We start from the raw sequence: 15,689 nt of genomic DNA, 5'->3' as shown, positions 1-15,689 counted from the left end.
ATGCAATAGTTCACACTACACAATCCCCCCCCTCTCCATACGACAATTTTAGAACGTTGATCGTTCTCTAAGATTGTCGCTTGCGATTTCGTAACCGATCATCCTGTAGTGTGTGGTGTGTGCTACTAATTTGGTTTGCAGTTGTTTTAAGTCTCAGACTGCTCCTAGTGTTTGTTCTGGGTTGCTGTGCTTCATTGGGTTTTAAATTAGAATAATAAAGTCTATTTTTAATATTATAAAAGTATGTATAAATAAAATATATTTTGTATACTACTTCTGTTTCATAATTTTAAGCCAGACTTGCCTGGGTACTTTTAATAGGGAGAGCCTAGGCCACTTGATATTATTTGAAACTCCACGTCGTCTGTCACGATCCGGGTTTTCTCATGTGTTACACCTACGTATGAAACATCACCTCAATGCAGCAGTGGCTTGTTGATTGGACTTTTATATGAGGTTTAGTTTGACAGATAATAACACCTCTATTATTGTTTCATGCTGTTTGCATTGCAAGGCTTTACTAGCTTATATATGCACGTTCCAATTAGTAATTACCTGAGATCATTGGACGAAGCTGAAGTTGGTTTCCGATTCCAGCTTCTGATTCAGGAAATGGCTAAAGGGCGAGTCCACTTAATTTTTCACTACCTTCCACATCTTTAATAGAGTCTAGTTTAAAAACTACAACAGCTAGACTCTTCTGACCTGGACTGGGTTAATCTGCTCTCACAGCAGAATATTTATAACCATGTTTCTGATTTGTGAAACTTCAATAAAGGTTGATTTCACCACTTTTTAATCTCTGTTATAGTATAACTGCTCAAATTCCCAAACTACCATAACACCTAAACTCTTGAAACCTGGACAAGATTATTTTCAACTAACAGCAGAATATTTAAAACCATGTTTGTGATTTGTGAAACTTCACTAAAGTTTAGATTACTATTCACACTTGTTCCATGCAGTTTTTTAAAATTCCAATTCAATTCTAATTCAAAACCACTTTATTAATCCTAATGGGAAATTAAATGTTGGTGTTACTCATGAATTCTTCCAAGAGTTATTGTAGATGGAGATGGTTGTTGGAAGGAAAGATCTTCTGCAGCCGTCTGTTACATAAAGTTTCACAAATCAGAAAAAAGTTTCACAAATCCCAAACATGGATTTAAATATTCTGCTATTAGAGCAGAATAATCCAGTCCAGGTTTTGAAGAGTGTAGTTCTTACAGTTTTTAAACCAGAGTCTATTAAAGATGCGAAAGGAAGTGAAAAATTAGGTGGAATCGGAAACCAACTTCAGCTTCGTGTAGTTAAAGGAGGAAAAGCCATAAAAGGTCATTTTATTTCTATATCAATAAGCCATTTTCACAGCGTAATTGTGATTCCTGCGTTCATTTACCGGTTAACACAACATTTATACGGGAAAAGAACATTTACTAAAATGATCCTCATACAGAAAGGTGCAGACATTTAGACCTTAACCTGCATCCAAACGCTGGTGGTTCCTACCTATTCGGTGTAAGATTATCTGGGGCCTCCGGGAGAAATCCAGCAGTCTGCGATGATCATCCATCTCTTCCTCCGACTTGACGATGATTTCTTTAAACTCTGTGAATGTTTCTTCAGCAGCAGTTAACGGCTCGTTGATAAACTCGTTTAGAGAAACAGTCGAACATTCAACCAAACAGACCATGCGCCATTTTCTTTGTCTTCTTCTTCTTCTTCTTTGGGATTTTATGACTGTCGTTCATTCATGTCATTGCATTACCGCCACCTTGTGGATCTTACGATCATCACATCTAAAGATTTCTCATACAGTGCCAGTTCTCTTTGAAAGACGTAAAATCTTTTCTTCCACTTTATCTAAATAAAACAAATACAATATTAGTATTCCAGTTTTCCACAAATCCAAAGTTAATATTGTCTTCTGATTCGTATCTCCTACATCCCGCAACATGTTTCACAGTTTCTTCACTCCACCAGATCAGAACCTTTCCTATAGTTTCCGTATATCCACAATGATCGCTGCTGCTTTGTTCGGAGTTACCGCTGGTTCCGCCCATCCTGTGGCTTATTGAGAGCCGATCAGTACCGGCTTGTTCACTGAATTGTGCGGTGCTGGTGGTCGAGTGTAAAAGACTTTTACCGGTTTTATCTATTTGATTTTTCTACCGGTATTTTAATAATAGTTTGTATTTTTTTCTTTTTTAGCCCTCAGGATTGAAGGTGGTGCGTTTGGCCCAGATGGTGGCGCCCCCTGTTGCTGTGGCTGTCCCGTGATCAACATAAATCGATGGAGGGAAATCCAACGAGTGTGTGACGTCACGGTGTTTGGTGATTCTTTGCTCGGGAGCCTCCGATCCAGAACCTGTCAGCACCTACCGCCAAGCCTCGGCAACTCAGCTTAGTTTTTCCTAACTTCTTCTCATCTACATAGAAGTATTATTTAATTTTACTGTTTTTATTTTAATAAATTATTATAACTTTGAAACAGTGTCTATTGCAATTCACTCTAAATTTCCCCTCTCGCTGCTCCTCTTTTTATTCAGACTTTGGAAACCCTAGTTACAGAAGTTAACAGCTGCTAGAAAAAGCAAATTAAAGTAAGATAAATGAGGACATATGAAAATAAGAAATTTAAAATCTAACAAATAGTTAAAAATTGTAATTTATACCATGTGAGTCTTTCTCCCCTACAATGTGGACCGGTACCAGTACTGGACTGATTCTGATCCTTCAAATGATTTTAACATAACTTAGAAGTTGATGTAAAAATAATGTTTGTTTTAGCCACAAAATGATTATGCTCAGCAGCAAACAACAAATCACCAACTACAGCATAGAGCAGCTCATCCATGTAGCAGCTATGTAGCCTGACGTAAAAACATTTTGCTAGACAATGTCAAACATTGAGAAGTTTAAGTTATTGTTATCAAACCTTATCAAACACGGAGTTTTGAAGCCAAAAATACCTCAGAAATATACAGAGCCAACCATGAGAATCAACTCGTTTAAAGTTTAAACTCAGGTTCACACAAACACAAAGACCCTATAAATGTTGGGCTGTTGAACTGGACCATTCAAGCTAATTTTCTGTTAGCAGCTTTACAAATCTTTTACATGACATTACCAAGACACATTAAAACAAACCTTTATCTTGGCTTTTTTCTATTCTTCCTTTCTTTTCTCCCTCCCTGAAGGATAAGTCCTTTTTGGAGACATTGTTTTGCTGACTTGTCTTCTGACCGGAGCTTTTCACGTTTGGATGAGGCTCATGTTACCAGCGAAGCGTGCGGTACCTACCGCGGCCACCAGGGGCCGCCAAGAGCATATTGTTTCTTTCTATCAATAAAAAAATCATTTCTACATACATTATCAAATATATATTATTGTAAAAACAAACCACTTAATAGTGACATTGTGTGGTTTTGATATTATGACAGAAATTATTACTAAGAAAAATAAATAAAATCAGCTCCACTGAGGGGCCCCCTAGTGGCCCTGGGGCCCTTAGTGGCTGCTTAGTCTGCTATGCCTTGTGCCGGCTCTGGCAATCAAAGCAGGAAAATTAATTTGTGGTGAATCTTGCATTTTCCTTCAAGTACAAATCCATTTTATTTCATTTGAAAAGATTTTAATCAGAGTAAAACTGGTTAATATAATTTGAAAGAAAACTCAATCTCATTTTACTTTAAAGACAAAACTATCACAAATACTTTTTTGCAGATTTTTTTAAAAAAAAAAACACTCAATTCTGTACATTCTAGTTTTGATTTTAAAAACATTTAAAATAAACCCCACTAACTGTCTCTATGGTACAGAATAATACAAATCAATCCCTCAAGTCCAATCATGTGAGAATGTTCTGGAAGGGAGTCCATGTCCGGTCAAACTCTGTTAATGCATGAAATAGTCAGTGGGCCCCCAAGCCTCTTCATCTATCAGCATCAGTACTGGCACTCCTCAGGGCTGTGTGCTGAGCCCTCTGCTCTTCATGTTGTACACACACAACATACAGTTTGACATAAACTGTAAGTTAATACAATAACATACAGTTTATCAATATTGTTTATTGATACAGAATATACCAAAAAAAACAAGAAAGCATCTCTGAAGGAAAATGTGTCATGGTTGCACATCTTTAAGTATCCAAATTATCACATTTAACAAATACAACAATTTTCAGCTTTATAGACATGAAACCCCTCCAGTCTTTCATTCTAGTTTTAAACCAAATCAGTTCTATAGTGAACCTCAACATAGAATATGTATGGAAAATACTTCTACTGCTTTTCACCTGTGTGACGCTTCAAGTGGTGAATTAAACTCACCTTGTGACGAAAACTTTCTCCACATTTCACACATGAAAATGGTTTTTCACCAGTGTGAATCATCATGTGCTGAGGTAAATTAACTTTTTGACTAAAACTTTTTCCACAGTTCACACATGAAAACGGCTTTTCACCAGTGTGAATCATCATGTGCTGAGTTAAATTCTGTTTTTGACTAAAACCTTTTCCACAGTTCACACATGAAAAAGGCTTTTCAACTGTGTGAATCATCATGTGCTGAGGTAAATTAACTTTTTGACTAAAACTTTTTCCACAGTTCACACATGAAAACGGCTTTTCACCAGTGTGAATCATCATGTGCTGAGTTAAATTCCGTTTTTGACTAAAACGTTTTCCACAGTTCACACATGAAAACGGCTTTTCACCAGTGTGAATCATCATGTGCTGAGTTAAATTCCGTTTTTGACTAAAACGTTTTCCACAGTTCACACATGAAAACGGCTTTTCACCAGTGTGAATCATCATGTGCTGAGTTAAATTAACTTTTTGACTAAAACCTTTTCCACAATTCACACATGAAAACGGCTTTTCACCAGTGTGAATCATCATGTGCTGAGTTAAATTAACTTTTTGACTAAAACTTTTTCCACAGTTCACACATGAAAACGGCTTTTCACCAGTGTGAATCATCATGTGCTGAGTTAAATTAACTTTTTGACTAAAACTTTTTCCACAGTTCACACATGAAAACGGCTTTTCACCCGTATGAGTTCTCATGTGAGCATCAAAAGCAGATTTGAAAGCAAAACACTTTTTACAGATGTCACATGAGAAAGGTTTTCTTCTTTCCTGATTTTGGTTCTCAGCTTCAGCAGCTTCCTGGAAGATGACTTGGTTCCTCTTTGGTTCTGATTCAGTGTGGTCTGTATGCTCATCAACAGGAACCAACATGCAGGCATCAGTCTCCTGTTTTAATCCAATCTGTTCTTCACCCTGACTGCAGTAAACTTCTTTCTCTTCCACTTTTATCTGATGATCTTCTGGCTCTTCCTGTTCTTGTTTCACCTGCACAGGTTCTAACTCCTCCTGGTCCAGAGTGGATCTCCTCTCCTGGTTATAAACGTTACACTTCAGGGAATCTGGAGAAGAAAACAGAGAAAAAGAGTAATTGTTAACTTTACTGAAGTAAATCGTTTAAGGCAGAAATGAACAAAAAACCATTTGAAAATTCAAGAGCGTAGACAGAGATATAGATGAATCGACATATCCAGCTGACATTTGGAGAATTCTCAAATGAACGGATTTTAAACAAATACTATAAATTATATTCAAATTTCATTTTAGTCCACTTTTTTAAAAGCCCTGAGGAACTCCATCCAATCATTCGACTCATGAGCCGATGCACCGCGGTACTTCATTTGCTCTACTGTGACATCAACTGGACAATATATGTAAACTAGAAAATTTCTGAAGAAATTTAACCGGGGCCTGCCAAAGCGTGTCCGTCGGTATGGGCCCGGCGTTATCATGCTAGAAATTAGCATCGATGCTAAAGAACTCTGCAATGTAATCAATAGCATGTGGAGAATCACAAGAACGTTAAGTAAGGTGGACGTGCACCATTCAGTATGATTTAAAATTTGTCAAGGCTTTTATTTTGGAATTTTTGTTAAACTTCATTTCAAAGGGCCAAACTAATCCCATGTGTAATAGTCATTGGGTTAAATTAGTTATATAATGCTCAAAACACAAGCAGTTGATGTAAAAATATTCAAGGCTTTTATTTTGAAATTTTTGTTAAGCTTCATTTCAAAACACCAATTTAATCCTATGTGTATCAGTGCTTTGGATAAAAAATTCACATAATGCCCAAAAGAGCAAATACCTGATCTAAAAATTTTCAAGGCTTTTAATTTGAAATTTTCAGTATGCTTCATTTGAAAGGGCCAAACTAATACCATGTATAACAGTCATTGGATAAAATCAGTTATATAATGCTCAAAAGAGCAATAATCTTATGTAAAAATTATAAAGCTTTTATTTTGAAATTTTTGTTAAGCTTCATTTCAAAGGGCCAACCTAATCCCATGTATAACAGTCATTGGATAAAATCAGTTATATAATGCTCAAAAGAGCAATAATCTCATGTAAAAATTGTCAAGGCTTTTATTTTGAAAATTTTTGTTGAGCTTCATTTCAAAGGTCCAAACTAATCCCATGTATAACAGTCATTGGGTTAAATCAGTTATATAATGCTCAACAGAGCAATTACCTGATTTAAAAATTGTCAAGGCTTTTATTTTGAAATTATTATTATGCTTCATTTTAAAGTTTTGAACTAATCCCATGTGTAACAGTTACTGAGTTAAATCAGTTATATACAGCCCATAGCAGCAAGTAGTTCTAAAGGCCAGTTCAGTCCTGATCTGTTTCAACTGAGTATTCCACTATAGTTAGAACTACAGTGATGCGTATTTGTAGTCCTAATCATACGGTGGCCCTGAGGTGCAAAGCACAACAACATTAACGAAGCACAATTACAAATTCAAAAACACAACGACATTAACGAAAACACAACGACATTAACGAAAACACAACGACATTAACGAAAACACAACGACATTAACGAAAACACAACGACATTAACGAAAACACAACGACATTAACGAAAACACAACGACATTAACGAAAACACAACGACATTAACGAAAACACAACGACATTAACGAAAACACAACGACATTAACGAAAACACAACGACATTAACGAAAACACAACGACATTAACGAAAACACAACGACATTAACGAAAACACAACAACATTAACGAAAACACAACAACATTAACGAAAACACAACATTAACGAAAACACAACATTAACGAAAACACAACGACATTAACGAAAACACAACAACATTAACGAAAACACAACATTAACGAAAACACAACAACATTAACGAAAACACAACGACATTAACGAAAACACAACATTAACGAAAACACAACAACATTAACGAAAACACAACGACATTAACGAAAACACAACAACATTAACGAAAACACAACGACATTAACGAAAACACAACGACATTAACGAAAACACAACAACATTAACGAAAACACAACGGAAAAGGTATGTCCCAGTGGGAGACCTAAGAAATCGCTGATTGGACTACAACTCGTTTTACTTTTGAACCGGAAGTTATTCTGGTGTGCTTCGTTTTAATGAGAAGCGGGCATACGGTCACAATGTTTTGCCCAAACTGCGGGAAAGAGCTGGTTGAGCCGTCACCAAACTTCTGCAGCAATTGTGGCAAGAGGCTTCAACGTCAGGAAATATTTATGGAAGATACTCCACAATGTTCAAGTAAGTTAATAAGCATAAAGAAATATTTATGTTTCTTATGGATGTAGCAATTTGCTAACGTTAGTGGTCTCCAGACCGTGTCCACTGTTATTTAGTTGTTCATTGTAAATGCAGTTAAAAGTACACAAACTCGATATAATACAGCAGCATGGTATTAGCCATATATAGAAAAAGCCCATCTAGGAACAAGTGCTGCGAATTAGCTGTTGCTATTGCACTATGACGTAAACATGAGACTGCTGTTTTGTTCAGTTTGTCTATGTCGCTGTATGTCTGTCCCTACCAAATAAACCAATTAAATTAAATTAAAAATAGTAAGGTCCGTTACAGCCTTAGGCACTGCTTAAGGCTGTGGTCCGTTAAGGTCCGTTACAGCCTTAAGTAATTTGTGTCGTTCGTAATACATATCATCTGTTTGCATGAATGTGATGTGCAACATTTTTTCTTTACTTTACTTCTAGCACAACAGCCTGTTCCATCCTGCCCTGCACCAGCCCTCAGCACCTTCCTTGAATACAGAAAAAAGAAAAATGAGGAGCGACAAAAGTATTCTCTTGGGAAAAAGGGGTTAAAGCAAAAGGAAAAAATGAAAGTTCGGGTAGGTCCGGTTTTGTTCCGACCAAAAACAAGCAGCTTTTAAGTACCATAATAGACTTGCTTAAAGAAAGTTCCAGGTAGCAAAACTATACAGAATAATTGTTTAACAGCAACAGCAAACTGTCAATTAATAACAAGTCAAAACAGTAAATCATCTACTGATTAATTATTGCATAATAATTTTCCAATCATTGTTTTGTTTGCATCAGTTCAAAAGTAAAAGCTTGAAAATGACTGATAATAGTTAATGGATCTATTTGGATGTTATTGTAACATAATACAGGAGGAATTAAAAACAAAAAGAAAACAACAGAGTATTCTCTAAAACAAAACATTGCTCAGCCTTCCGCATAATTTTGGGTTAGTGAACCTAACTAACCTTAGTTAGTGAAGTGGTAGTACTTCTAAAATAAAAATTTGCAGAAACATGTGCTTATGTGTCTGTCATAAGCAGATCTAAGATTTAATTACCCACCGTAATAATTTGCTCTGTACAACAGCTGCCAGGGAAGATGAGTATTTTTTAGCAGGAAAGATGATTGCTGTATCGATTGTACATGGGGGACCGGCACCACATTTTCTCTCAAAGAACCTGGTCAACTACATGATAGGGAATCCAAGTTTCGGCGCCACTGTTGAAGATGTTCAAGATGAGGAGATAGGGAAAGTTCTAAAGCAGGTAGGAAATGACCTAGGTTTAGGAAATAGATTTATTGTATGCCAACTGGAGATTATTTTCACGTTCAGATTAAGATTAGGAAATTATTATAACAAAATAGTAATTTCGTTTTCTCAAAGCTTGACAAATCTTTTTGTTTTGAAAGGCCTGATTTCAGCCTATCTCAAGAAATGTGAAATCACAATTGCACAAAATGTTTATGCTATTTTTGTATTCATAACGAAGAAGTTGTCTAATTGATAGTTCTGTACTTCTTCTTATAATAAACTGCTTGTTTTATAGGTCCTGGAAGCTGAATCAGATGAATCTCTGCTAAATATAATTTTTCAAAACAGCGGGATGTTCCAAACTGCTGGTTGCTTCAGAAGTGTGAAGACTTCTGAGAAGAAAGCTTTTGTAGAGGAGTATCTCAGATGGTACATCCTTGACAGAAACCACAGTGCCATTCAACGGTAATTACTAAACAGTGAGCTATTAATATTATATTATGTTATAAAGATTTTAAAACTATTCTAAAGTTCGATGCTCAATACTCAAGATCAATGACATATTTCCAGTTGTTCACACCTGCCACTGATATCATGACGTTGTAATTTACTATGAAAAACTAATTGGGTATAAAAAATTGTGATCAAATTATAGATATGAAATTACTTGATCAGATATCAAATTTAACAAGCTTCTTTCCTTAATTGATTTTGTTTTTTATCGTTGGTTGTTAACCTCTTTGTGTGTCCTTCTGAAAAATTATGTGAAATGTTGTAATATATTGAGCAATACTTTCCAAATTCTGAGTTTCACCACTTTTATCATCCATTCAGAATTTTATGTACAATAGGTATAATCTTCTTTTGTCATCATAAATATATATATATATTTAATCATTGTCAGATTAATCATAGGTATGGCACATAAATAATTTTTCAATGTGATTTCTAAAAATATACTGTTGCATGACACAATTTTGTTTTTTTTGCACAGTGAAAACATTTTTTTTTAAAGTTTGAAATGATACATTTTTACTTTTAATGATGATTTTTGAGCACTGTGAAAGGTTAGCTTTACTTTGTATATTTAATTTTCTTTTCTTTTTAGACATATTGTACTACAATGTGATTCACATTTACACAGGACTTAGAATACTTCATATCTATGCTATGAATAAAGTGCAGTGCGTATGTTTTTATCCTTAACAGATTCAAAGATGAACTGGCAAGTCTGGGGTTTTTCGCTGCACTGCAACAGCATTCCAGTGTCCTGTCCCCAGTCCTATGTTTCTCTGCCAAGGCCCTGACTGCTTCAGACTTGGAGACCATGTTCAAACCAGATCTCAGCCCAGTAGGAACCAATAGGCGGCAAAAGGAGGGCAAAACAATCGTCTTCTGGGCAGATTATTTGCTTGATTGTGAAGGTTAGTAAGGACAGATTGTGTTTTATTCTAAAATTGTTTTTTTTCCTTTGTTTTATTAGGAGGAAAGCATACATAAAAATTAATCATTTGTGCAATGCATTATCTATTAACTACATTGTTTTTAATTTTTCAGAGAAAAACACTGCTGTATGTCTAGAGGAAGTCCTGATGTTTGCTACAGGTCTGACAGCGATTCCACCAGCAGGCATGATGCCATCCCCACATCTTGAGTTTTTGAGTGATTCACCCTTTCCTGTTGCAAACACCTGTGCAAATATACTGAAACTGCCACTTTTGGAATCTTACGCTGCTTTTAGGGCTAACATGGACTTTGGAATACAAAATGCTCCGGGATTCGGATGCTACTGAAACTGAAAGAAGAGATTTCTTGGCAGTCTTGTTCTAATGCTGTTGGCATTCAGCTAATTTTGTGAATGTGAATACAGGGTCCATGTTGTTCTCCATTTCTGGGTGGCAAAGCCTTGCCATAATTTCTGAAAAGATTAGATAATATGATGTCCTTTTCAAAGTGATAGCTTTGAAAGGGACATCAGCTCATGAAGTCAACAATCCGTTAGGGCAAATTCTGTATTTTTTTTTAGAGTGGTGTATGTCTGGTTTAGGTTCACGGTCCGGGCATTTCTGATATGTCCATAATATAGTTTTTTTGTATCATCTTTAAAGGGGATACACTCGGCTTTCATTTAAGCCAAGTTTTGAATCTGACCAACTCAGGTCACCAGAGCTTGTTAAAACAAAATAATATGAATCCTTTTCGCTTAACCAAAAACATTGTTTGTAATCCAATGGTATCTAGGGACACAAGAGTTGACAACTGAAATACTCAGACTAAGAAATCCTGAAATGTACCAAATCTATACTACCATGCAGTCATGTTTTTATGTGGTTATTATGGATTACATAATGGTGGACTAATCTAAAAAACAGTATATGGTATACATTTCCAGATTTCTTAGTCTGAGTATTTCAGTTGTCAACTCTTGTGTCCCTGATGTCCCTGGATACCACTGGACTAAAAACAATGTTTCTTGGTAAGGCAAAAAGAGTTTGTGTTATTTCTGTTTAACAAGCTGTGGTGACCTCTGAGTTGGTCAGATTCGAAGCTTGGCTTAAATGAAAGCCGAGTGTATTCCCTTTTAAAATGATACAAAATTTTATATTGTAGAGCTTTGACAAATGCCCGTATCGTGAGCCTAAACCAGACATACACCAGTCTCAAATAACAGAATTTGCCCAAAGGGATTGTTGACTTCATGAGCTGATAACTATGAATAAACTGCCACTTTAGAAGGGCTATCCTTCTAAAGTGGCAGTTTATTCATAGTTATCAGCATGATTTCATATGATTTTGCTATCATATGAAAATATCTAAAAATAGATAATATTTTAGGTTATATGTTCTTACCATAACAATGAGTTTTCATTTGAGTAAAATGAACAGGACACAAAATATATAAAAAAAATTTATTCAGGTTGTTTGTGTCTACAGCCTTGCTATGTGTTTGAGGAATAAATACAGTTCCATAGCTGACTCCCAGTTTTGTGACTGCTGTTGTCCATGTTGTTGCATGACTTGCTGTAGGTATTCCTCGATGTCTTTATCACCACACAACTCTGTCACCTGACTTGCTTCTGGGAAAACATCCAGATCACTGTCCTCAACAGGAAATCCACAATCTCTTGAACCATATCTGCAAAGTCAGAATATAATTAGTAATAGAATTGTGACAGATATTTTATATATTTAGTACAAGTACTTGTAATTGTCTGTTTTTTGGGGGGGGGTTGCTGGCTGTGTGACACAGTATAAGTGAGCACTATCAGTGACAGCTTATACAGTGTATCACAAAGTGAGTACACCCCTCACATTTCTGCAGATATTTAAGTATATATTTTTATGGGATAACACTGACAAAATGACGCTTTGACACAATGAAAAGTAGTCTGAGTGCAGCTTATATAAGAATGTAAATTTATTCTTCCCGCAAACTAACTATATACAGCCATTAATGTCTAAACTAATGGCAACTAATGTGAGTACACCCCTTAGTGAAGATTTCTATAGTGTCAATATTTTGTGTGGCCACCATTATTTACCAAAACTGCCTTAACTCTCCTGGGCTTGGAGGACATGTCAAAGATGTTTTAATGGGTTTAGGTGTGGAGACATGCTTGGCAAGTCCATCACCTTCACCCTCAGCCTCTTCAGTAAAGCAGTGGTCGTCTTAGAGGTGTGTTTGGGGGCTTTATCATGCTGGAACGCTGCTCTGTGACCCAGTTTCCAGAGGGAAGGGATCATGCTCTGCTTCAGTATTTCACAGTACATATTCGGGCTCATGAAATGTAACTCCCCAACACCTGCTACACTCCTGCAGCCCGAGACCATGGCATTCCCACCACCATGCTTGACTGTAGGCATCACACACTTCTCTTTGTACTCCTCACCTGACAGCTGCCACACATGCTGGAGACCATCTGAACCAAACAAATTAATTTTGGTCTCATCAGACCATAAGACCTGGTTCCAATAATCCATGTCCTTTGTTGATATGTCTTCAGCAAACTGTTTGCGGGCTGTCTTGTGTACAGACTTAAGAGCTTCCTTCTGGGGTGACAGCCATGCAGACTAATTTGATGTAGTGTGCGGCGTTTGGTGAGTACTCTTAGGGACCTCTTAGGGGTGTACTCACTTTTGTTGCTGGTGGTTTAGACATCAATGCCTTTACATAGAGTTATTTTGTTGGAAGAATAAATTTACACTGTTATATAAGCTGTAATCAGACTACTTTTCATTGTGTCAAAGTGTCATTTTGTTGGTGTCATCCCATATACTTGAATACCTGCAGAAATGTGAGGGGTGTACTTACTTTTGTGATACACTATACATTAACAGTTATAGGTTACTTGTACATAGATAATAGATGTCCTAACTTGTGCTAACAGCACTTCTGCATTATTATGTAATGTCAAGCATTATTTCTATTTGTGAAGATGTCAATTACCTGTGAGGCAAGAGATAGAGTTCGTTTGGAATCCCCCCAGGACATGATGCAAGTCTGCTTGGCCGGATCCTGTGGTTATTCCAGAGATTTTTGCATTCATCCAGGTCTTTCTGCAGAACTCTGGTGAAGCAGAATCTGAGCAAGCACTGGTGCTCAACACTTCCGTTGAAGTTTCCGGAGTCTCTTAAATCTCCAAACAAGTCCATCCAAAACTGAGACCTGAGGATACATTGAATTAGAAACGGTTCTGTTCTTTTTCATATTAAAATGATTAAAAGATTGTCTGTCTTTCTCCATGTCCATAACATTGAAAGCATGCGCTAAATCTATGTCAAACTGAATATCGCATCCTAATTTTCCACGTACAAACTAAAAATTTGTATAGCATCTGTAACCAAACAATGGAAAATTCTAATTTGGAAACAAAATATTTGCTATAAAGCCTTATGAAAATAAATGTTTGAAACTAATTCAATATGGCATGTTAACTGGCAAAACGACAGCTATGTGACTGCCAACTCCATAGGCACTTCCTATGGAGTTGCCATGACAACAATAAACAAACCACAAGCTTAGAAGTAGCTTTCACCTCATCCCTTATTTATAAACAGTAAAAGTATGTAACGTCTATTACTCCATAACGATTTTTGAGTACTCTACCCACCTGTGTGTAATACTAAAATTAATATCACAAATATGTATTGTAGTACTTACTGCAGAACCTGCAAAATTTGCTTAACTAACATAGAGCTTACGTGTACTGTATGTTACTAAAGTCACCAGAACCTTGTTTTTCACACGAAGAGTTTGGACCTACTTTACAAATCGTTTTTAAACTCAGACTGTATGCTTCCACGGATTTCAGACCGTGATCAGCTTTCGCTGTACTTGACATCTGAAAAACACATATGTACCCACCTTCCTCTTCTGAAAAAAGACCACCATGACTCGATGCGTTGATTCCCTGTGGATGATCCGTAACTGTGGCTTGATGACCCAGCATAATAATCCGTATGCGCATGGCGGAGGGTACACTGTATTGCTGCCACAGTCCCGTTCTCTGTGCCGAGGTCTGTTCGTAGTCTCATTGGTATCACTCCAAGACTCTTGACACAGTTTATATAATGCTGGGCAATGACAGAAGGATTGTTGTTTGTTGCCCCACAAACAAGCCACATCATTCTTCTCGAAAATCCATCAATGCATCCTGAGATGGCCAAGCCGAATGGCTTCAGTTTGCCGTAGCCGTCTACATGCCATATGTAATTGGGCCCCATAGAGTGATAGGTGCGCCTTGTAAATCTCCTGCGAGTCCTCAGAGCGATGCCTTGAGGGTTCAGCTGCCTCAGCAGTCTCATTACAACATCACGTTTGACACACAGGTTGTGTTTTTGTTTGAGAACTTGCCACATGGTCCGATAGCCAAATAATTGCCCTGGTCCTCTCAGCTCGGCCGTAATCGCACGCCTCACTTCCCGAAGTGGAGAGTAGTTGCCTCTTCTATGTAGCCCCGCTTCTTTTAAATAAGTCTTTAGTGAACGCATACTAACTGACACTTTGTGGTTGGTCCGAAGCATGTCCAGTATCACCTCATATGTATGTCCTGAGTCAAAAGACTCTCGAATAGCTGTAGTAAGGTTTGGATCACCGAGAACATTCATGTTATTAAAAAACACGTTGTAGCCAGAATAACTTCCGGTTCAAAAGTAAAACGAGCTGTAGTCCAATCAGCGATTTCTTAGGTCTCCCACTGGGACATACCTTTTCCGTTGTGTTTTCGTTAATGTTGTTGTGTTTTCGTTAATGTCGTTGTGTTTTCGTTAATGTCGTTGTGTTTTCGTTAATGTTGTTGTGCTTTGCACCTCAGGGCCACCGTATAATCAGCAGCCAATAGCCTCTTGAGTTCCGTTGCTATGGTAAATAATTTTCTCAGCAAAGTGTGAACTGTTAGTGAGAGAGGCTGGGGCAGAGAATACTCTCTTTGAGCCAGCCAGTTTTACTGAAAAAAAGCATTGAAAACAACTCCTTTCCATTTGGGAACCGTAATACATATTCAAAAACCGTTTGAAGCGTATGAGAGGGCAATGTGTCTTCTGCGATAGTCCCGAGATTCATATCTCTACCTCACTCAGAGCATTTACAGCGATGAGAGAAAGAAATGGTTTGCCCAGATCTGAAATGTTTGAGAAATATATCGGAGAGAGCCTGAGACAGCCTGAGAAAATCCTGTCGAAATGACTTTGCTCTGAAGCACCGTGACAGAAAACCGTACGGTCTAGATAAATTTCGAAAACATTTTACCGGAGCAGACATGCGAATC

General features: G+C 37.0%; 2 protein-coding genes across 2 annotated transcripts; both read right to left on the bottom strand.

The window, feature by feature from the left end:
• Nucleotides 1–4,066: 4,066 nt before the first annotated feature.
• LOC111607996 (gastrula zinc finger protein XlCGF8.2DB-like) lies at nucleotides 4,067–5,120 on the bottom strand (the record flags this gene model as incomplete). Its single annotated transcript, XM_023330145.1, has 1 exon — nucleotides 4,067–5,120. A coding segment is annotated over one exon (837 nt), but the record flags the coding sequence as incomplete, so codon positions are not given.
• A 6,694-nt stretch (nucleotides 5,121–11,814) lies between these two features.
• LOC111607993 lies at nucleotides 11,815–15,192 on the bottom strand. The gene is made up of 3 exons (XM_023330142.1): nucleotides 14,288–15,192; nucleotides 13,370–13,588; nucleotides 11,815–12,058 (listed from the first exon to the last, which is right to left on the bottom strand). Exons 1-3 carry the CDS (start codon nucleotides 15,028–15,030, stop codon nucleotides 11,851–11,853), a joined length of 1,170 nt encoding a protein of 389 aa, XP_023185910.1. The 5' UTR covers nucleotides 15,031–15,192; the 3' UTR covers nucleotides 11,815–11,850.
• Nucleotides 15,193–15,689: the final 497 nt, after the last annotated feature.

This window comes from Xiphophorus maculatus, unplaced genomic scaffold, assembly GCF_002775205.1.
Source record: "Xiphophorus maculatus strain JP 163 A unplaced genomic scaffold, X_maculatus-5.0-male Unplaced_Scaffold_BN230, whole genome shotgun sequence".
In the NCBI taxonomy this organism is placed as follows: Eukaryota; Metazoa; Chordata; class Actinopteri; order Cyprinodontiformes; family Poeciliidae; genus Xiphophorus; species Xiphophorus maculatus.
The sequence above is the reverse complement of the archived record's forward strand: the minus strand, read 5'-3'. Positions and strand labels throughout refer to the sequence as shown.

Coding starts and splice junctions, on each gene's coding strand:
- LOC111607993 (XM_023330142.1), bottom strand. CDS start 15,030: ATGAATGTTCTCGGTGATCCAAACCTTACTACAGCTATTCGAGAGTCT. Junction 13,589..14,287: donor TCTTTTTTCAGAAGAGGAAG/GTGGGTACATAT, acceptor ATGTATCCTCAG/GTCTCAGTTTTGGATGGACT. Junction 12,059..13,369: donor CTCTATCTCTTGCCTCACAG/GTAATTGACATC, acceptor CTGACTTTGCAG/ATATGGTTCAAGAGATTGTG.